This window comes from Diplotaxodon limnothrissa, linkage group LG22 (assembly GCF_057381915.1).
Source record: "Diplotaxodon limnothrissa isolate DT_005_m linkage group LG22, D_limnothrissa_male_GT1.1, whole genome shotgun sequence".
NCBI lineage: Eukaryota > Metazoa > Chordata > Actinopteri > Cichliformes > Cichlidae > Diplotaxodon > Diplotaxodon limnothrissa.
In genome coordinates, this window is record NC_140616.1 from 26,969,236 (window position 1) to 26,992,031 (window position 22,796).

At 39.7% G+C, this 22,796-nt stretch overlaps 1 protein-coding gene across 1 annotated transcript in view; it reads left to right on the plus strand.

Annotated features, from left to right (window-relative positions):
• Positions 1-22,796, plus strand: part of LOC146610073 (receptor-type tyrosine-protein phosphatase U-like) — a 259,644-nt gene that overhangs the window by 181,926 nt on the left and 54,922 nt on the right. The window contains exons 10-13 of the mRNA XM_085346904.1: positions 8,673-8,874; positions 12,195-12,297; positions 14,679-14,958; positions 20,134-20,170. Of these exons, the coding sequence (XP_085203030.1) occupies positions 8,673-8,874; positions 12,195-12,297; positions 14,679-14,958; positions 20,134-20,170 (622 nt within the window). The remainder of the gene's footprint in view (positions 1-8,672; positions 8,875-12,194; positions 12,298-14,678; positions 14,959-20,133; positions 20,171-22,796) is intronic.

The following is a 22,796-nucleotide window of genomic DNA, read 5'->3' on the forward strand; positions in this document are numbered from 1 at the left end:
AAAACAATATATTTGTTTGCTGTTACACAGTTGCTTAGAAATTGCTTATTTTGTGATAAGAAAGCTCCAAATGAGAACAATAAATGCCTGCCTTTACTGTTGCTTCTTGCTGCCTTTAACGTTCTGAATTTCACATTGTATTCGGTGATTCCACAGAAGTCTCGCCCTCTAAAAATCAATAAAAACCTCTGCGGTTTACTCAGAAATAACTGCTAGCAATATTTGTTTTTGTATTTTTTGTCAAAGGAACGTTGAACAGTAAAATGAATTTTTCTGAAGATTTGACCACAGGAATGTTTTTCAGTCCTTGTGAATTTTCCCCAAACAGCCAGTGCACCATCTGTGCAGACTTTAGCCATTCAAACGAAGCACATCTGTTATTTCCACCTAGTCACTCTTATTATTTCTCTTATCTCTGTATCTTTGAAGCACTATCGTAAAGCAACAGAATAAGCAGAAATTCCTCCAGAAATGTCCATTTATACCATCCGGTGATGTAAAAGTCATCGGTTATATTCAGTGACTTTGTATGGAACTGCCTCAAGCCTGTAATTTGCTTTTTGCATCCATGCAAATTGAACTTCTTTTTTCTTTCATCAATAAAAGTATTTTTTTGTTTTGTTTTTAATTTTAACTTTGCCTTCTCTCATTCTTGCTTTATGCACACAGAGACTAGTATGTTAACTGTTTTTGAGCTTACTTGAGAGGGATTTGGTTCAATTCAGTTTCATTTATACAGCGCCAAATCACAACAACAGTCACCTCAAGGCGCTTTATATTGTAAGGTAGACCCTACAACAACATCCAACAATCATATGACCCCCTATCAGTAAGCACTTTGGCAACAGTGGGAAGGGAAAACTCCCTTTTAACAGGAAGAAACCTCCAGAAGAACCAGGCTCAGGGAGGGGCGGGGCCATCTGCCGCGACCGGTTATGGAGAGAGAAGGAAGACGGGATGAAAGGCATGCTGTGGAAGAGAGCCAGCGATTAATAACCAGTATAATTCAATGTAGAGAGGTCTAAAGTAGTTGATTTACCGTAATTGTCGGGCTATAAGCCGCTACTTTTTGCACAATCTTTGAACCCTGCGGCTTTTAGTCAGGTGCGGCTTTTCTATGGATTATCCATGATTTTCGTCATATCGTAAGACGATTTGTTTTGTTTGTTCCGCTGTTGTACGGCACTACGTTGCCTGGCGGAAGGGCATGTGATCAGACACACAGTATCGGGGTTCAAGAGTGGTATGTTGGTCACATGTCCATCCGCCAGGCAACATAGTGCCGTACAAGTAGCGCGAAAAACAAACTTCAAAGTAGCGCTACACATTCAGCGGGAGTCGTGGATGATGTGCGGCAATAAACTTTCGAAAAGCAAGTTGTGCTCAACTCCACCGGTGGAATCTGACAGCGTGGAAAAGTGTGAAAACATCCACGATCACCAACGGATTTCGAAGGGCTGGACTGCTGCATGATGGAGAGGAGGACACCGCCACGGCCCTTCTGAGGGTGTTCGACTCCGACACTGACAACGAGGATTTCTTTGGTTTTGTAAGTGACAACGAAGGAAAGAAGCTGAGAGTGGATGACGAAGCCATCCTGAGCCTGTTCGTTTCCGACACTGGAGAAGAGGACTTTGGTGGTTTTAGTGCGCAGGAAGAAGAGAAAGATGGTGGTGAATGACTGACTTTTCTTCTTGTTGAAGCCGTGTCACTGCACCTGAGCCTAAAAGGTAGTCCGAATCTATTTTTCTGGTGTGCTGTAGGTTATTGTTATGTACTACATTTGTTACTCATTTATGAAGCAAAGTACATGTTTCGTACTTGTAATTACCGCTACTTGTACATATACCTAAAAAGTTGTGCAAATATGTACCCATAACTTGTTTTTCAAAATATTAATAAAAGGGGTGTGTCTCCAAACAGCCATCTCTTTCCTGACAATTCCCTTTGTGCATATTCTCTTACATATGATAAGTCAACATTGAAACACCTGCGGCTTTTAGTCAGGTGCGGCTAATGTATGTACAAAACAGGATTTTCCCCTGATTTTAGCTTGTGCGGCTAATATTCAGGTGCGCTTTGTAGTCCGGGAAATACGGTATTTCTCCCAAAAGAAATTGTATATCTTTTTTCTAGCTCCGACTGCTTATATATCCACAAAGTCTTGGTTGCATTAAAATTCCTATAAACAGGTAAGCATGGCTTTAGCAAAAACACATTTAGTTCAATAAGATGTTTCCTATTATGAGGGCACTGTTGCTAATTTTCTGATTTTAACCGCAATTCAGAACCACAGATACAGTCCGTACAGACAGCATGAAAAGAGACTATAATACTCATTGAAGTTTTTTTAAAAAAACTGCTCGCGATAAGGAGCTGGCTCGCGCCGTTCACGCAGTGTTGCCAACTTAGCGACTTTGTCGCTATATTTAGCGAGTTTTCAGACCCCCTTAGCGACCTTTTTTTTCTAAAAAACGACTAGCGACAAATCCGGCGACTTTTTCTGGTGTTATGGGAGACTTATTTATGACGACTTTTTGACGTGAAAGCAGGTATCGCTTTTACTCTCAACAAGCAGCGGGTGCTGCCGTGGGTACCTCGCCCGTTCCAAAGCGCTCACGGGTGGAGGATAGTCCTCCCCCAGCTGCTATCAGGGCAGCAGATGTTCACACCTATGCGTCACAACTGCAAATGAATCGCGCATGAGCAAAGCCGCTGCTCCTGCACTGACTGTAACGCAGTCAGTTCTTCTTTTACTGTTATGCTGTTTTGTGGATCACAAAACTACTTATAAACACACACTCTCACACACAAAGTAACTCCACCAGAGTGCCTATTTCGGGTCACTTTTGCTGGTCCAAGCCTGGATAAAGGAGCAGGGTTGGAATTGTGACATTAAAAAAAACAATAACTGCTAAAATAAATTTTATTTGTAGTTCTAAATAAACTAACTGCATTTAGGACGTTTTTTACTCACTTTATGTCTCTTCCACAATGTTATTTCTCTCTCCAACAACGTAGGTTACAATTATATTAGCATGACCAATTATGCAAATTAGGCAATGACATCATTTAGCGACTTCTAGCGACTTTTAGGACAGCCAATAGCGATTTTCCTTACTGAGGAGTTTCCAACACTGTGTTAACGTCAAAGATCTGGCTCTAAGAGCCATTTCGTTCGTGACCGACACATCACTAGAGCTTTGGGTTGCACTGCCAACTGCCCCGAGGTAAAGTGTTAACATTTCAGTGTCAAGATACTGTCAGGTAGAAGGAAGAGGCTCTTTTACAGCCAACCTGAGTTCCTCAGTTTTATGTCTCTTGATTTACAGACTTACACACATTCATCAAACAGCAACAAGGAAACAACCTCATACTGCTTTTAATTCATACTTGTCATCTTTAGTATGTGTTATTTTTCTCTGGTTTTTACCCTAATCCTGAATGCTGTGTAAAATCAGCCTGCGAGTGCTATAGAACGTAGATATGACACTAAGTCTACCTGATTATCTGTGGCTAACTTTAGCACAAGATTTATTAGACCTGCACCGTGAGTCGACATCTTTTTGCTGTAGCCTTAAGATTAATTGAGAGGCATTTCTGTGAGAAGGATTTCAAATAAAATGCCATCTAAATTTAATCTTTTACCTGTGTGAGTAACAAGCTAAGGATTCTGTAAAGAATATCAGACAAGCTGTATGAGCTTATACGGTCTGATCTGGTCTGACCTAGGAATGTTATCACTGCCACACCGCTTTTCCCTTATATGAACACTTGCTTAACAGCAGCTAAAAATCCAACTGTTATGTAAAAATGTTATGTAAATGTCATAACTGCAAAGCTGTTATGTGTCACATTCATTTTTAATTTTGCATCCAACAGTATGTGGGTCTATAAATCTTTCCTGTGTTCCAGACATTAGATATTCATGCTCCCTAGAGGCTTAAAACTAACTTTAACTAGCTAACTTATAACGCTTCTTATTTCTCGAGTGTTTCTCTGGCACATCAGAGTTTTCAAATATCATGGGAATTACAGTACTTAGTAGTTAATTCTTCTGCCACTCCACATTTCTTTGCATGTTGCTAGGAAAATGGGCAATAGAGCAGTTTATTGAAACATGTGCAAACATACATGCAGACCTTCCCAAAGTGTGGGGCCGCTCCCCCATTGCAGGGGGGCGCGGTATGAAAAGGGGAAAAAAAGCAAAAAAACAAGCTTAGACACTGCCAGCATAATGGACAGGTTTTTTTTACAGGGATCCCACACAAACGCAAAGCAGGAGATGAAGCATCGCTGAATATGTTTCCAAACCAACTTCATTCTAAGCCAAAGACTAGAAAATATGGTGAAGCATATCTTCCCTTTGGCTTCACCTGCACAAGTGCCGAGGTAGGTCTCCCCTACAGAATTGGACTTCCCTGCGTCGGGAGCAGCGCTGGGCTCTCCAAATCACAGACAAACAGTATCCCACATTCTTTTTAGTTCACAAACACTTCTTGTAATGACTAACTACTCCTGACATTTTGGAGATGTTAGCTCTTTATACAGTAAAGTTACAGTGGGATACAAATAACATCAGGCTGATCCTGCCACGATTTGTTCCCCCGGTTCAAATCCCGGACAAACAGTATCCCACAGCTGTTTATGTTTTTAAACCAATTTCCACAGAGAGGCATTTTTTGAAAAATGTATTGATAGCAATGTTGAATATTATTACACAGGAAAAAAAAAACACGTAAAATAATCACACCGTGACGCCTCTGCCTTTCTAAATAGAGGGACAGTAAGTGTGTGTGTATATAAGCGTGTAAAACCTGAAGATAGAGACAAAATACTGCTAATCTGAATATCTGCCATTCTACAATTCATCTCACATAAACAATAACGTGGCGCACAGCGTGACATAAAAATAGGCACATACCTTTGACGTGTGACGAACTCTGTATTCCTCGCCCACACATAAACACAAAAAAGGAGTTTTAAAAAATCTCCGTTTTCGGTGATTGCAAATGCCGTTTACATGTGGATGAAACAGCTGCGTTTTCAAAAATACCCCTGTAGGTGTGCAGGTAGTGTAAAAAAGTTAGTAGTTTATTTTCTTACTACCTGTAATTTATTGCAGATTACTTGTATTTACTTACTTGTTTACTAAATGTTTGAGGTGTGAAATAAACGGCAATGGAGCAAAATATGGGTGTGTGGTTGGAAGATGTGTTAGTGCGCGAACATTTTTCTTGTAAAACAAAGGGGGGCCCAGCAAAAAAAGGTTTTTGAGCTTGAAAATCTGTGTTTTGTATAATCACGCACAGCCTGACAGCGAACAGATACATGCATCAGGTCCTGTGTTGGGTCTTTGCTGTTTTGTTCCTTCTTCTTAAGGTCATGGCTTTCACGTTTGCCTGCTGTAGGTACAGCCCCTTCTTCTTTTGTCCTCCACTTGTTCTGTTTCCTCAGTTTTTTTAAGGGCACACTGGAGTTTGGCTAACAGCTCTTTGGGAATCATCTTATTGGGACAAAAATACTATTGTATGCCTGTCACACTGTGTTATCTTTGGCATTTTTCATAGATGTCTCTAAAGAAATTGGAACAAATTATGTGTTTTTGTGGGAAAGGATTTGTAACAAAATGTGTCAAAATGTAAAAGTGGTTCTTTTCTAAGTTGTCTGTATTGACTGTACTAGTTCATCCTTTGAATTAGGTGCATTTTTTTTTTTTTTTTTAAATGACATCAGAAACAGCAGTATGCGACATTACGTGATGGCAGAGCTTCAGTTCATCCTTTGTCATTTTTTTTTTTTTTTTTTTTTTAATAAATAGGACAGGGGGAATGAATGAGAGAAAGAGGGGGAGAGAAAGAAAGAAAACCAAAGGGGAGAAGAGACGGTGAGAAGGGGGGGGAAGAGAGAGAGAAAAAAAAAAAAAAAGAACTCCTGGGTCACCTGTATGGAGAAAAAAAAAACAAACAAACAAAAAAAACAAACAGAGGAGACAGCAAACAACAAAGAGCAACATAATAATAGAGAAAACAAAGCACCATCACAATAAACTAGCTAGTCATAGATATCAATATTTACTAAATAATAAACGATATTGTGCAGCATGCAAGATAGACAGCGCACAGTGTGCTTTGAGCGCATGCATGTCTTAAAGCCAATTAGGTGCATTTTTAATGCTTGAATGATTCATAGGTCGATATTAAGAGGCTGAACAATTTTTTTTTAAAAGAACATTCCTCTGAAGTCTTTCCTCTGAGAAAGACTTTCTAAAGGCCTGGAAAAAAGTTTCTCAAGACCACTTGAAAAAAATGAAAAAGTCTCATCTCCAAAAGTTGATTCTGTTCATCTGGATGTAGCATTTTGTGGGAGAAACGCTACATCACTCATCCAAGTGACTTCTTCAGTCTCTGCTGACTGCAGGTTCTCCAATATTCTAAACAGTAGATTTGCATAATGACCGAAACCAACCCACTGAAGGCTGGTTTTGTCACTACTCAGGGATGAAAATGCTTATGAGCCCCTGAAAGGAGACCCAGGAGGTGGTTACAGGAAGAGGGTGATAGATTGTCTGGTCTGAAGCAGTTAGACCAAGACAAGGCTATTGACCGGACCTCATACCACAGGCTGTACTCAGGGGAGTCTACACAAAGTCTGTATGGTTTACTGAAGATACATAAACAGGGTGCACCTTTAAGACCGATTGTCTGCATGATCAATTCCGTCACCTATAACATCTCCGAGTTTTTGGCTTCAATCCTCTACCAGGTAGGCAGCTCTGAACACCACGTCCAGAACACTTTGGATTTTGTTGAGAAGGTGAGAGACGTCATTATGGAAGCAGATGAAACCATGGTCTCATATGACGTTACATCTCTCTTCACTTGCATCCCAAGCGTTGGAGGTAGTGCGTAAGAGATTACAGGATGACACCAACCTCAACAACAGGACCACTTTCAGCATCGACCAAGTGTGTTTGCTTTTGGAGCTGTGTCTTCATTCCACCTACTTCTCATACAAGGGTCAGTTCTACAGGCAGAAACATGGGTGTGCCATGGGCTCCCCAGTTTCACCCATCGTGGCCAATTTGTACATGGAAGAAGTAGAAAAGAGGGCTTTGCTATCCTACCCTGGAACACCACCAAGCCATTGGTTCAGATATGTGGATGTCACCTGGGTGAAAATCAGGTCTCAGGACGTTCCACATTTTACGGATCACATTAACTCGGTGGACCAACACATCATGTTCACCAGGGAGGATATGAAAAATGGCAAGTTGGCCTTCTTAGACTGTGCGATTTCCATCAGTAATGGGGGAGTGGTTATCCCAGCTGGACGTTTGTCAAAGCTGGGATGGCGCCAAAAGAAAGCTCCAGCCAATCCAGCAGAGAAGGACAACTGCTGCCTAAGCGAAAACCTGTAGTGATCCCGTATCTGTCAGGAGTATCGGAGCAGTTGAGACGCATTTTTTCTAAACACCAGGTCTCTGTGGCTTTTAAACCCCAAAACACGCTGCGCCAAAAATTGGTCCACCCCAAGGATCGGGTCCCCGACACAAACAGAGTAACATAGTGTACGCTGTTAAGTGCCAGGAGGATTGCCAGGATTTATACATCGGGGAAACCAAACAACCTCTGGTGAAGCGGATGGCACAACACAGAAGAGCTACCTCGTCAGGCCAGGACTCTGCAGTCTATTTACACCTACAGGCCAGTGGACACTCTTTCAAGGATGAGGATGTACACATCCTGGACAGGGAGGAACGCTGGTTTGAGCGCGGAGTCAAGGAGGCCATTTACGTGAAAAGGGAAAGACCATCTCTGAATCGAGGAAGGGGCCTAAGGGTACATCTTTCACCATCTTACAATGCTGTGATTGCAGCCATTCCCCAACTCTCTGTGAATGGTACTCGTGGCCATTGATCAGTGGTCTTTGATCAGTGGTTGTTGATCAATGGTCATGAGAATTTGCATAATTAAGATTAATGAACTGACCTCCCAGCCCATTGTTCCTTCAGTGGGCTGGTTTCAGTCATTATGCAAATGTACTGTTTATAAGATTGGGGAAACCTGCAGTCAGCTGAGACTGAAGAAGTCACTTGGATGAGTGACGAAACGTTTCTCCCACAAACCGCTACGTCCAGATGAACAGAATCAACTTTTGGAGATTTACTTACCTGGATGATTGAGAATGCATCAAGACGAAAAAGTCTCATATAACAAAATGAGGGGTGTCTCAAGACTTTTGCATATTAGTGTATCTAAGAAGTTTCATAGTTTGCGATTCACTGATGGAAACCACAAAATGACAAGCTTAGTGGGTTTTGTGATCAACTAAGCTTTATTTGTCATCACTTCTATTTTTAGGTGAAATTACTTGATAGTGGATCGATCACACCATTTTCCCCCAGGCTTACATGCTCCGTCTTAATTGCTATGAGTTGTCATAGTGGTATATTAATATGCTTACATTATTATCCCTTCTCTTAATTGCTTATCCAGTTCAGGGTCACAAGGGGGATAAAGCATGAAAAGAACATCATATCCTGTTAAAAAGATCAAAAAGAGCCTGAACCTTTCTGGTAGAAAAGCAAGAACAGACTTGCACAGGTCTGGATTAGATTAGATAAGGTTTGGACCATTTTAATACAGTATCTTCATTTACTCTATTTTCAGATCAGTTACCAGAGTATTGAGTCATCAGATCCAGGTATTAATGTGCCAGGTCCTCGCCGTACAGTGTCCAAGCTGAGAAATGAGACCTACCACATGTTCTCCGGCCTCCATCCTGGAACCACCTACCTGGTGTCTGTCCGGGCCAGAACTGCCAAGGGCTTTGGCCAGACTGCACTCACTGAGATCACCACCAACATTTCTGGTGAGTCTTTGCACTGACTGCTGTATGTGTGTCTACATGTGCGTAAGAGATTTTCTCTTGACTGGTATTTAATGATAAATTCAGATTTTCAGTGGCTGTAACAGGACAAGTCTAAAGAAAAAAAAACATGTTTTTTTTAATGATAGGAGACTATGTCATGATATGTAATTCCCTCCCTTTGAAGAGCTTTGGTTGAATTGCACATTTAATTTTAAACTGTACAAATTATTTTCATTCTGTACACCTTTCAGATGCACACTGGCTTAGTTTGATAGAATAACAGCAGCGCAAATTATAGCCAAGTACAAATGTTCAGCTTGAATGGTTTGGGTGAAAACAGCTTTGTTCACATCACCGCGGCCTGCGTTTTCCATTCAAAGGACACGCAGCTGTTCAGAAATTAGAGAAGCGGTGTTTGTCAGGGAAGAGGTTACCGCTATGGATCTCAAGATTCTGTTCTGTCTGTGGGGATTGTGAAACACTCCCCCCCTGATTGGTGTCTGCAGGCCATTTTCACTAATGGTGTTTACTCTGATGAAACATCACTTGCTATTGTTGTGTCTCCCTCATACAGCAAGTGGGGGGTAAATGGAGTGTGTGGATGATTTAGATTCATTCAGGAATCCACACAAAAGCAGTTAAAGGAAATAAAGCTTCCTCAAAAGGTCTGCAGTTATTGCGTTTTCCTTCTTTCTGGAGATGTATCTGTATAAAATCTCCTGATGCAGGCTTTAATAATGTTTCAGGCTTCTTCTTGTTAAAATGATCTGATTATGTTAATCCGAACAGCAAAACAAAAAGACATTTTCTTCTGTCAAATTACATATTGAGCTCCTAAAAACAATTAACTGTGTGCCAAATCTAGAACTAAACAAGACTGTTTAGCTAATGATGTTGACTTTTTGTGTGACAGCAGTGTATTTCAAGGTCTAGGTAGCAAGTCAGATAATTAGGTAGTATTTCTGAAACAGCTTGAGGGCTGCAGCGGTCAGCGATGGGACCTCACGACAGATCATGGTCCAACAACAGGATGGTTAGAAATGTTCCAGAACAAACTGATCTATGCAGGATCTTTGTCCAGAGATATGTGCATTCTAAATCCTACCAAATCCTACCCAAACATGTCCTGCTTGATAAACCACAAGGAAATTATAAATAATGGCGAGACGTGCCATTATATTTACTGCACCTCTCTTAGTTTGCATCCAAATATCAAATATAAATGTAACATTTCACTTTTACATGACTTTGTTGCAAGTTGACCCCAAAATATGTCATATCTTTAAAAAACAGTACTGTCAAGAGAACACGAATGTATCCATATACACTCAAAATTAAGTTAAAAAGCCTGCTTTTTGTACTTTTTACTCCACTACAAACTCCTTAAAGTATTTTCTTAAAAAGAACAAAGAAAATAAAATGAAACTATACAAAATACAACACTATTCCTTTAAAGTCACTACTGCCCAGAGAGTGAGTTGCCTTGCGGAGGGTTGCGCTCTCTGAGTGCTTCTTGTTAACTTCAGAATTTGGGAAAGTCAAACATGTTTATGGTTGTTCTGAACAGCCTAATGCAGAGTCGAAAACCTGCTTTTGAGGGGACACATTACTGTTTAATTTTGGGGTTAAAGGCGCACATTTTCAGGAAGACTGAATGACTTTTGGATTGTCTAGTGCGGTATAGGTGTCCCGTATTTGTGAAAAAGTCACTCTAGATCCAACCTTGAGCTATTGCAGTGCACTTTCAATTCAATTCAATTCAATTTTATTTATATAGCGCCAAATCACAACAAAAGTTGCCTTAAGGCGCTTCATAGATACAGAGAAAAACCCAACAATCATATGACCCCCTATGAGCAAGCACTTTGGCGACAGTGGGAAGGAAAAACTCCCTTTTAACAGGAAGAAACCTCCGGCAGAACCAGGCTCAGGGAGGGGCGGGGCCATCTGCTGCGACCGGTTGGGGTGAGAGAAGGAAGACAGGATAAAAGACATGCATTCAAATTTTGAATGTAACTCCTTTACATTAAATACATTAAATATTATACATTAAAGTAATAGAATCAGTGCATTCAAGTAAAATATAAAAAAAATGCTCATTTTTAAAGTTTTATTAATTAGTTCTTTTATGGTTTAATGGTTTACAGCAGTTTCTCTTTTTAAAGTTGTTGCTTCTTTTCCTTTTCATTTCTCCTCTGATTCAAGTGTGCTTGTTTCATGTCTATTTATTATTACTGTCTCCTAAAGCAGACAATGACATAACTTTATCCCTAGGCACGCAGAATATATTGAACATTTTGATTTTAGTCTAGTGTTTTCTGATGCCGAACAGGGAGATTGGTGGATTGTAAACGTTATTGTCTTAATAAAAATACCTTTTGGTTCTGCTGGATCTTGGTGCTTTTTATATTCCAGGAGAATTCTTTGACCCCCACACTGTATGTAATACAGCATCCATCTCTATTATCTGTACCTGTTCCATTCGGTTTAGAAAGTGGCTTATGTGGGCTTGCAGATGTCAGAGTGTACAATTAAATCTATAGTATCACATGCTCCCACCTGGCTGCGCTGTCACGAGCTCTGGGCAGCCAGCTCCTGTTCCAGTTTAGTACCACACATGCAAGTGTAATGCTGTACTCGTTAGTTTTTTCATTATTCATTGGCTTTAACCACCTAACACACACTGGCTCAAACACTCCTGAGCACGACTGCATATAATGCAGACCTCAGATGTTTGCGTGCAAGCATGAGTGTGTGTTTTTTCGGATGACAGGTTACACAAGCAGGTTTTTACGACGGGCATTAATGCCTTGCCTCAGCAGAAACATTTTCCACTTCCATTACAGAAACCTTTTTGTTTTGGCTTATCTGTTGTACCAGGATAACCATTTGCTTCACTACGTACTCCAATTAATTCACTCCCTGTAGTAAACAGAGATGGGAACACTCAACCCCTTTGTCCCCAGAGCTTTGCTGAGGTTGTGCAGCATTGAGATCTGTCCTAATTATATTATAAGAGCCTCTTATTTTCTCTGTAGTTGGCTGCTGTTACTAGTCATCATCAGTCAATGGCACTGTGTGGGAGGCCTGCACACACTAGTACGCTGGGGACAAGATGGTACACTCTTATCTTTTAATGTAGGGGAGAAAACATTACTAAAATATCGAGCAGTGGAGCCACGTGTCTGTTGAAGCTCCCAAATCTAAGCAAAGTATATTTCATCTTTGCAAAAAGAGTACGGAAAATCATCCTGCTCTTTTTCTACACATGTTAGCCCTTTTTTGACACATTTTTTTCCCACTTTTCTTTCTGCCCTCAGCTCCGGTGTTTGACTATGAAGACATCCCTTCTCCACTGAGTGAGTCGGAGAGCACCATCACCGTGCTGCTGCGCCCAGCCCTGGGGAGAGGGGCTCCTGTCAGGTACAATGCATGCTTCACTCCTACACCGACATTCATTTGGTGCTCTTCCAGGCTCTGATATTTATAGCTGCAGTAAAAGCGAGCTCTGTGAAGCACTAGAAAATTGTTCTTTAGTCTTGAAGCATAGCAGACACCATTTCAAGTAAAATGCATGAAGTCCCAGAAAGTGGGTCTTCACAGAAACATGATGATTTTGCAAAGTTCACAAAGCGTTCAAAATTAAATGCAAGCCATTAATATTAGGTTTCCTCATTAATGTTTGCCCAGTGGTCAAGGACATCGGAACGTTATGATGTGTTGGCAGTAGCAACAGGAAAAAGGGAATAAAAAATGGGCCGTTATTCCGTCCTGAAGCCTAATTCACCATTTCACACAGCTTTAGAATGACGCACCATGTCAACCTATCGTATGCTGACTGTTAGACATTGTGTCACCATAATAGGCCCTTGCCCCTGCCCCCGGTCCAATTTCAATTTTTTCTCAAAACCTGAGGTTTTCTCAGGTTTTGAGAAAAAATTGAAGCACCAGGCTTTCAACTAGAAAAGCGCATCCAATCCTTCATGGAGTGCATGTCTCTGGGAGAGATATAACAGTGCAATAGAAAAATATTCATCACATGGTGAGGTTCTGTTAAAGCCAAGCAAGAGAATGTCGTGACAATATTGCTTCTTCATTGTGGCCATGAGTAGTAAAAACATTTTTTCATAACTGAAATTAATAATCAAACAAACACAGTTTGGTAAATGGTGACTGCTGATATACAATTTGGGACATATCTTTCAATTCAATTGTATTTATATAGCGCCAAATCACAACAACAGTCACCTCAATGTGCTTTATATTGTAAGGTAGATCATACAATAATACATACAGAGAAAACCCCAACAATCATATGAGCCCCTATGAGTAAGCACCTTGGTGACAGTGGGAAGGAAAAACTCCCTTTTAACAGGAAGAACCTCTGGCAGAAACAGGCTCAGGGAGGGGCGGCTATCAGCCAAAATTCATTCATTTTCCTGTCTGGAGTAAATGGACTTGTTCTTATATAGCGCTTTTCTACTCTTCTGATCACTGAAAGCACTTTACACAACTTGTGCATTCACCCATTCGCACATTGTTCTAAGTGCTTTTTAAGTAGCATTCACACCCCGATGGATGCATCGGAGAGCAATTTGGGGTTAATATCTTGCCCAAGAATATTTGGCATTGAGGGAAACCAAGAATCGAACCACCAACCTTCCAATCAGTAGATGACCTGCTCTACCGCCTGAGCTACAGCCATACTTTACACAGTAGTCAGACTTTTTTGGAACCAGGGTTGGGGAGTCACATGCTCATGCGCTTTCACTAGCTTATGAGCTACTCAAAGGATCTAGTTAGCACCTGTTAGCTAAAGCAACAGCAACTAAAGTAATCCTTTTACTCTAAATAAACACTTGCGTTTGGAGCCTTACAGACCTGCATATGATACCTACTTACCATGCAGTCTTTTTAAAGTTTAGCATGAGTTCTCTGGATGACTAATCATGCTACTTTTGCATATAATTACTGCTTGTACTTTCTTTACTTTCACCTGGTAGGCTGATTTGGAAAGAGTTAACTGGCAGAGCGCGGATGAAAAACATAAAAAAACATTGATGAAAATTGTTAAAACAAAACATCACATAATTAAAAGTGGTGTTATTCAATAAATATACATATCCAATAAAGATCAATTATAATAAAAAATAGCTGAAATTCAATAATAGCAAGTTTTTCTTGTATTTTGATATAATTTATGAATTTGGGTTTCAGTTGGGTGAAATCTTCAAATGAACACTGTAGTCCAAACTGTTTAATTTAAAAAAATAAATCATGAACACTGTAGATGGCATAGTCAAATCTGTGTGTATATGAAGTTCAACATTAATGAGTTAAAAGCAACAATTTATTGGAGGTAAATTACAAAAAGTAAACAATGCCAATGAAATAATTAACAAAGAAACCAGAAATATTAAACAAGACAACTGAAAACAATGGCCACACATTACAGGATTTCAAAAGGAAACATAACATGAAGTAATATCAGGTAAAAGTCAATTTATAAAAACTTGTTTTAAGAAGGAATTTAAAGGTCACTGGCTCTGTGGGCCTGAATCTCCTCAGCCAGATCATTCCAAAGTTAATCCATTTTATGTATCGAAAACTCTGGAGTAATATTACTTTTCCGACTGGATATATGATGATGATGCTACAATTTAAGGACAAGGGCAACAAACACAGTGTGATCTGAATGGTATGTTCCTGGCATTATGACTATTGACAGCGATATTATATACTATTAGAATGATATTTAAATGATAGGTTTTTGGGGCACTAAGGTCCACATTGTCCTGTCCCAGTGCCTACCAGGTAGTGGTGGTGGAAGAGGATGGGTCCCGTCATGTGAAGAGGAGGGAGCTGGGTACCGTGGACTGTTTCCCTACTCCAAATTCCCACAACGAGGCTCAGGCCAAAGGGGCTCCACATTACTACACAGCTGAGCTGGCTCCCAGCAGTCTGCCGGAGGCCACGCCTTTCACAGTGGGTGATAATCACACCTACAATGGCTACTGGAACAGTCCTTTGGACCCAACCAAGAACTACCTCATCTACTTCCAGGCCACCAGCAACTTCAGAGGGGTAAGAACCATTACAATGTCTTTTTTTCCTCTGCTACTCGGACACTATTTTGCAAAAAATATTCACTCACCTATCCAAATCATTGAATTCAGGTGTTTTAATCCCTTCCATGGCTACATGTAGACTCCATCTACAAATATTTGTGAAAGAATTTGTTGCTTTCAGGAGCTCTGTCAATTCCAGCATGGTACAGTGATAGCCACCTGCGCAATAAGCCATGAAATTTCCTCGCTACCAAAGATTCCAGCCTGTTCTCACTCCCAATGCGTAACATCCCAACGATTTGTCATGTCCCACGGCATTCCTGAGAAACGCGAAAGGTCACCTTTCGCGTTTTTATGCTGCGTGCCGGGTTATGGGTGAAATCTAGTAGAATGACGGTCCCGCGGTAATACATGTTCCAGCTAGAGCAGGGCGATATGACCAAAAATATTTATCACGATATGCATTTGAAAATTTGCGATAACGATATAACTGACGATATAATTCCAACAAACACGGTAATAATGACGGCCCGCTAGCATGCTGTACCAAAAATAGTGCTTTGTTGTGTATCTGGCGGACGAAAGCTAAACCAGTGCCACACCACTGAAGTTGCAGCATTTTTACAAACCAATTCTGGTTCATCTGTTTCCTTCAACGATCCGCTCTCGCCCTTCTCATTCTCCGTCGCTGCCGTGGTTTTTCCGCCATGTGCGTATGAAAACAAAAGCACTGCGCATGCGCGTTTTACCCATATTCTATCGCGATATTTCATTTTCTTATCGTTGCCCAACATTATACCGGTATTACCGTGAACGGTATAATGTGGCCCAGCCATAGTTCCAGCCATGTATTCCAGCCCGAACCCTAACCATGTCCCTATCCCTAACCGTAACCAGCTCTTTAACAACGTAAAATAGTGTTTTCCAAAGCAATTAAAGTAAAATGAATGAACATGTGTAGATTAATTCCAAACGGTTCTCACGTTTCCTCGTTTTTCCAATCTCGTCATTTAGGGACGTGTTGGGTGCCTGGAAGCGTAATATGTTGACGATTTATCACCTACCGTAAAATATTATGCTTTGGGAGCAAGAACGTGTGGCAGCCCATTGAATATTCCGCCGTCAACTGTTATTGGTATTGTAACAAAGAGCAAGTGATTAAGAACAACATCAACTCACAGCAGGGTCAGAGGATGCTGAGGAACATAGTGAGTAGTTGCCAACCTTCTGCAGAGGTCAGTCGCTATAGACTTCCAAACCTCACGTGGCCTTCAGATTAGCATAAGAACAGTGAGAGCAACGTAGAGAGCTGCATCCAAGCCTTACATCACCAAGTGCAATGTAAAGCACTAGTGTAAAGCACACCGAAACTGGACTCTAGAGAAGTGGAGATGTTCTTGTCTATGCATCTCTATCTGGCAATCTGATGGATGAGTCTGGGTTTGGCTGTTGTCAGGCAAACAGTACTTGTCTCACAGCATTGTGCCAAGTCTGAAGTTTTCTGGAGGAGGGGGCTTATGGTGTGCAGTTGCTTTTTGAGAAGTTGGCCTCTGCCTTAATTAAAATTAAAAGAACTCTTGATAATTCTAGATAAGAAGATATTTAGACAATTTTAAGCTCCTGGCTTAGTGGGAGAAGTTTGGGAATGGCCGCTTCCTCGTGCAATGACCAGTCCACAAAGCAAGGTCCATAAAGACATGGATGAGCGACTCCAGTGTGGAAGAACTTGACTGGCCTTGAGTCCTGACCTCAACCTAAAAGAACACTTTTGGGACAAATTAGAGCGGAGACTGCAAGACAGGCCTTCTTGTCCAATATCACAAATATTTCTCCGAAAGAGAGGTCAAAAAATTCCCATAATCATGCTCTTAAACCTTGTGGAAAGCCTTTCCAGAAGAGTTGAAGCTGATATAGCTGCAAAAGGTGGGCCATGATCACATTAAACCCAATGGATTAAGAATTGAATGCACTCAAGTTTATATGTGTGTGCAGGCAGATGAACAAATACTTTTGGAAATATAGTGCATAAAGCAAGGATTGGACTAAAACTGAATGAAAAGCAGACAGTGTTGAAAGGAAAAATTTGAAAGATATTCAGAAAGACTAGAAAACTATTGCTCAAAAGTACTTTAAAAATGTAAATAAAGTTTGGAAGCAGAATATAAAGAGGGGTGACTCAAGAATTTGGCACATTACTGTATGATCTGCTTTTTAGAAAGCCTAAATTAGCCCCTATTTTTAGACTTGTTAATCTTACATTATTTCTCATTGAAAATGGAAAGGCAAACCTTTTTCTACCTAAAACACTTAAAGACATTACATGAGCAAAGTGGCTGAATTTTTTTACAAGATAATTACTTGTGGAATAGAGTTTGCACCTTTTCTTGTCATTAGTAATCTTTCAGTTGCCAGATTGCCTCATATTTAAGCTCTTTAAAAGTCAATTTTCTGTGGGGAAAAAAAGTCAAACACTCTCCCCCAGACTTAAAGTGATCGGAAAAGAAATTCCTCAAGCTATTGAAAAAATTACTGAAGCATTAACAAGGAAAGTGCTGGACAGCAGCCACAGAAACACTGAAAGCAAATGCTCTTTAAATCATTAGGCACATATGGCTGTTATGCATGCCCACCTGTCTCCACCATCTCAGCTATACGCTTGTCCAGCTATCTCAGTCCTCACAGGATGCAACCAGTGTTTGTCTCATTGGGTGGACCTCAAGAGCTTAAAAGAATAAATGAATACAGTCAGTGTCTGGTCCTGGTGAAAAACAAGATGTTGCCTGTCCAAGTGAAATCACTGATGTCAACAGTTAGCTTCTCTCATTGTGACCTGGCATTTGAGATGATTCTGTCTCTAAAATCAATCGAAAGCGTCTTTTGGCACAGCAGCTTTTAGAAATCCGAATATTATAATTCATCTTTGCACTTTTCTTTTTTGTCCTGCAAAATAAATATATATCTCAAGTCTGTTTTCTAAATTGTAGCTGTGTTTGGGCAGCTCTGAGAGAAAGAGGGAAAAAACCTAATTATTTTGACAATTACTCTGGATAAATTAGATGTACGGGGCATACTGTGGACCATGAGCTGCCATTGAATTGAAACTGTAATTGCTTTGGCAGATATGCTGTCAGTGGGGCTTGAAAGATGCATGACTGGTGTTGCCAGTTTATTGCGAAACACATTACCAGGAAACAAACACACTTTTCCAAGTGTTTTTTCCCCGTCTGTTATTTTTGTAGGAGCCACTTTAGAAAAATCTTGATTACTGCCAAAATATCTGTGACTTGAAACATGAAAACATCAGCATGCTGAGATCTCAGAATAGAATAGAATGGAGTAGAATAGAATAGCCGTTTATGGTCATGTACAACGAAATCTCCCCCTGTTAAATGTGTTTATGTGGGGTTACGTTTCACTTATACTGATATTTATATGGACAGATGTAGCCTTCTGGCTTAATCTGGCATATTTACATGGATATATGTTAACTAATATGTCCCTTTTAAATAAATACATTCAAAAAATAAAAAAAAAATAGCTAGCATTGCTAAGCTAAAGGATGTATTTCTTTTTACATTTTTATTATCACTTTTGATCACTTCAGCAAATATTATTGCGCAAAAGAAAGGTTGGGAGCCTTTCTTTTCTAGACGGTGCTGACTTCAGTTTCTTGGTTAAATGTCAACTATACGTGTCTCCAGTTTATGCAAGCTATTACTCATTAGCTCTATATGTAACTTGCCTGCTAACCAGTCTGTTCCAAAAGTCATGCACTGTCAAGGAACCTCTGTGACGCCACTCTTTGACTGCCATCATTTTGTTATTGCAGTTTTAGTACTATTAATTATGCTGTTAAAACTGAAATAATCCTCTATTTCATTCTTGATTTTAACACATTATTAAGTACTACTAATAAGTCATATGAGAGTTATTATCCACAGTAAACAACCCGTGGGAGCTTGTAACTAATATAATTTTCTTTCAACCGTTAAAGGCTTTAGCACCTTTATGCTTATTTTTTGGGTTTTAGGATCAACATTCAGCACCATGTGTTTAGCATCAGGCATCTGTTTTCAGTTAAGAGGTTTAATAAATTAATAAAGAGATTATAAAAATTAATGCATTAATAAATAAATAAATCAGTGTGCAAAGTTCAAATGTTATAGAAAACAAAAGTAACAACTATCCTATGAACACAGGGAAGCATATAATGGCTAAAGAAACAAATCGAGAACTAAATGGAGAGTAGATATTGAGATATATCAGGCTAAAACTGGATGGATTTATTTGCTTTTAATCTCAGAGTAGGTTAAGATTGGACTTAACCTATGCAGATTAAGATATGCAGGAGGCCAACGCCAGCATCAGTGTATAAATGCATATACAGAGTCTGCATTGCTCTCCCATTACACCACAAGACCACCAGCTGACACTGAGTTTAGTATGCTCCAGAGTTTTCTTTATGTTAATGATATGTTATTAATAACATGGCTAACTTGGCAGAATACTTGTATCTTGCAAGCCAAATACATGTTTTTTGTCCACTAAGTATGAAGAAAAAGTGTTAGGGTCAGGGTCATCGCACATGATGACTTAGAGCTCATATCAATCAATTACTTTGCTTGCATGTTGTTTGCATTTTTGTTTCAGAAGACCTACATCCCATCTTGACAGAGGATAGGCTAACTCATGACATACTACCTTTCGCTGCTTTAATAACCCCTGGGAGGAAGTAAATATAACTTATCTGTCACTATAAAAGATGGAAGAAGATGAGAATCCACTTGAAACAAATTTCCAATTATAAAAGGCAATTTGGCAAACGTTTTAGGTGAAAGGGTCAGAATCCAATCTTAGAGCACAGATTAGCATAATTGCCCATAAAGGCTAATTTAGCTTCCTTAAATCTTAATTTGGAAACTTGCGCCTCTGTCTCTGGGACAGAGATGGCTGTTTTGGGAAGGAGTGGCTTCACATTGTGAAGGGGAGCAGAGGTTGCTCACATCACAGGGAGCTGTCATGCACTTGGAAATTTCAATTCTTTTCTCCACACAGCAGTGGTTTGGGCTGCATGTGTTTTACATTTTACACAAGGTGGTTGTTTTTAACAGAATGACTCATAATTAAGAAGCAATGTGATGTGTGTGAGTGTGTGTCTTTATGATTTACTCAGCTTTTTCTTTATCCACAGGAGACCAGAATAAACTGCATTCGGATTGCTCGCAAAGGTAAAACTTACATTTTCACATCAAATAAGCTATAATATCACACATTAGTTATCACTTCAGAATTACTTAAATAAAGAAATAATTATTTACAGCCATAAATGCTGTTTGATGTACTCCATGACATACATGGTCCCAGTGGTTGACCTCTAAAGACTTTGGTGAGCCTCTGGCTCTTTCTATGACGACATCCGTGGTTCCTAGAGATCGATAATAAGTGCATGTAGCCACTTTAAGGCCATCCATATGTTACGCAGCAGTGCTAATATACTCACTTCCCATTTCACCAGCACATCATATTCATCAGCTGCACATCAATAACTTTAATCTTCTGTTCTGCCACATCCCAAAGATGCTCTATTCAATTGAGATCTGGTGTTTGTGGAGGCCACTAGAGTACAGATAAGCGCAACTAATTGTCATGTCAACCCCAACCGGTCGCGGCAGATGGCCCCGCCCCTCCCTGAGCCTGGTTCTGCCAGAGGTTTCTTCCTTTTAAAAGGGAGTTTCTCCTTCCCACTGTCACCAAAGCGCTTGCTCATAGGGGGTCATATGATTGTTGGGGTTTTCTATGTATGTATTGTTGTAGGGTCTACCTTACAATATAAAGCACCTTGAGTGACTGTTGTTGTGCTTTGGCGCTGTATAAATATAATTGAGCTGAATGTTCAAGAAACCAGTATGAGATGATTAAAGCTTTGTGACATACCATGTCATGCTGTTGGAAGCAGCCATTAGAAAATGGGTGATGTGGTGATGAAGAGATGGACATCACTTGCAGTTCAGTTTAAGGTTATTTACAAATCAATTAAAATGTAATTTCAAGCTGTCCAATAATTACAAATATCAGATAAAACACTTAAAAATACAAATGTATCATTTCAAACATCATTATAATACTGTACGTTCTCAAAAATGTCCTAAAATTAGTTTAAAGATCTTACAGTACAATAATACTAATCAAGACACTGACACATGGAAATCGTATTGTGAATAAATTAGAAAGTATACTTTACATGTGACACTATAGTAGATTTTGAAAATGCCAGCCATGTAGAGTTCCTGTTCAGCTGTTCCTGAAGACAGAGAAAGATTTTTTTAATGAGCTCATTCTAGACGTGGACCTCTACAGGTCACAATAAAACTTGTACATATGAGTTTGTTTCTTTCCTTCAAGAAATGTTTTCCCTCTTTATTTATGTGTGAAACGAATTGACAAATACTTTAGGACAAGATCTCAAAGTTTGTCTTGGGTACTACGTTATATATTACATAGGAATTGTTGCTGACCACCCCCTAAAGTTGCCGGCCCCGCCATTGAATCAATCAGTCACTTTAAAGAAAGATTATTATTGATTTCAAAATCTTATTTGGTTGTCATATGTATCTGTTTTCAGTGATATCAATTTTAATATCAGGAAATTAACTAGTCATATCATTCTTTTCTTTCTCTCTTTTTTGTCATACTTTTCAAGTAATCTATATTTGACAGCAAAATAGCAAAATAGTAAAATAAAATGGGAAATTCTGTTTTTGGTGTGCCACCATTTTTAGTGGCCTCCATATGAAAACATTTCTGCACCTGTGCAGACACCAAGAGTCATCAGATTAGGCAACGTTTTTGCAATCTTCTCTCGCCCAAATTTCGTGAGCCAAATTGCAGCAACACCCCGTACAGTCTGCTGCTGTACTGATCAGCTTCAGGGTTTGGCTTGCTATGCACTCAGGTGCTTTTTTTTAAATTTTTTAACCTTGGTTATAATGAGCGGTTATTTGAGTTACTGTTGCTTTCCTATCTGCTCAAAGCGGTATGGCCATTGTCCTTGTCTCCTCCTAGAGAATTGCTGCTCACTGGATACGTTCTCTTTCTGCAAAAAATTCCAGTAGATCAGTAATATCTAGTGTGATTGCTGATCTAGTGCTCTAATAGACAGACTGGTCCACAACATTCAAGCCACTGTGTCTGGTGTCAGGCTGCATACATTCAGATTCACTTAAATCGCTTTTCTTCCCCACCATGATCGTGATCATGTATACATGCCTGAACATGTTGATTTGCTGTCTTATAATTGGCTGATATTTGTGTCAGCGAGCAGTTGTACCTATTTGTATTGAAGAATTCAGCAAATCATCTGAAAACCTTGTTTTTCTACTTCAGTGTGTCAGCTTTTGTACAAATTTATATCAAGTTGAAGCCAAACCATGTAAAGGAAATTCTAAATTTACAGTTGTCAGCATATTAATATTTGCAAATACACTATTTATGTATTTATGTTGCTCTTTATTTGCTCACACATACACAGTTATTTGTGGAATTCATCATTATGACTATAAGCAGTAAATGTTAAAGCGGAAAATTATATCAGAAGCAGTTTATATAAACATTAGCAGCACCACTGAGGGGACTCAGAGGGTGCCAGTCATCTTTTTCTTATCACCATAATGTTGAATAAGTCAAAGTAAATCTCTAGGTAAACGTAACCACTACTACCACTACATCCTTTGTGCTTCAGTGGTGCAGGGTGCATGTCAGGGAGTTTGTCAGTTGTTCTGGATCAGGCTTAGGATATTTGACACGGCCTTAGTGTTGCTTTGGGTGTTGCAGGGAGGAAGCTCTCTTGCCAATCTG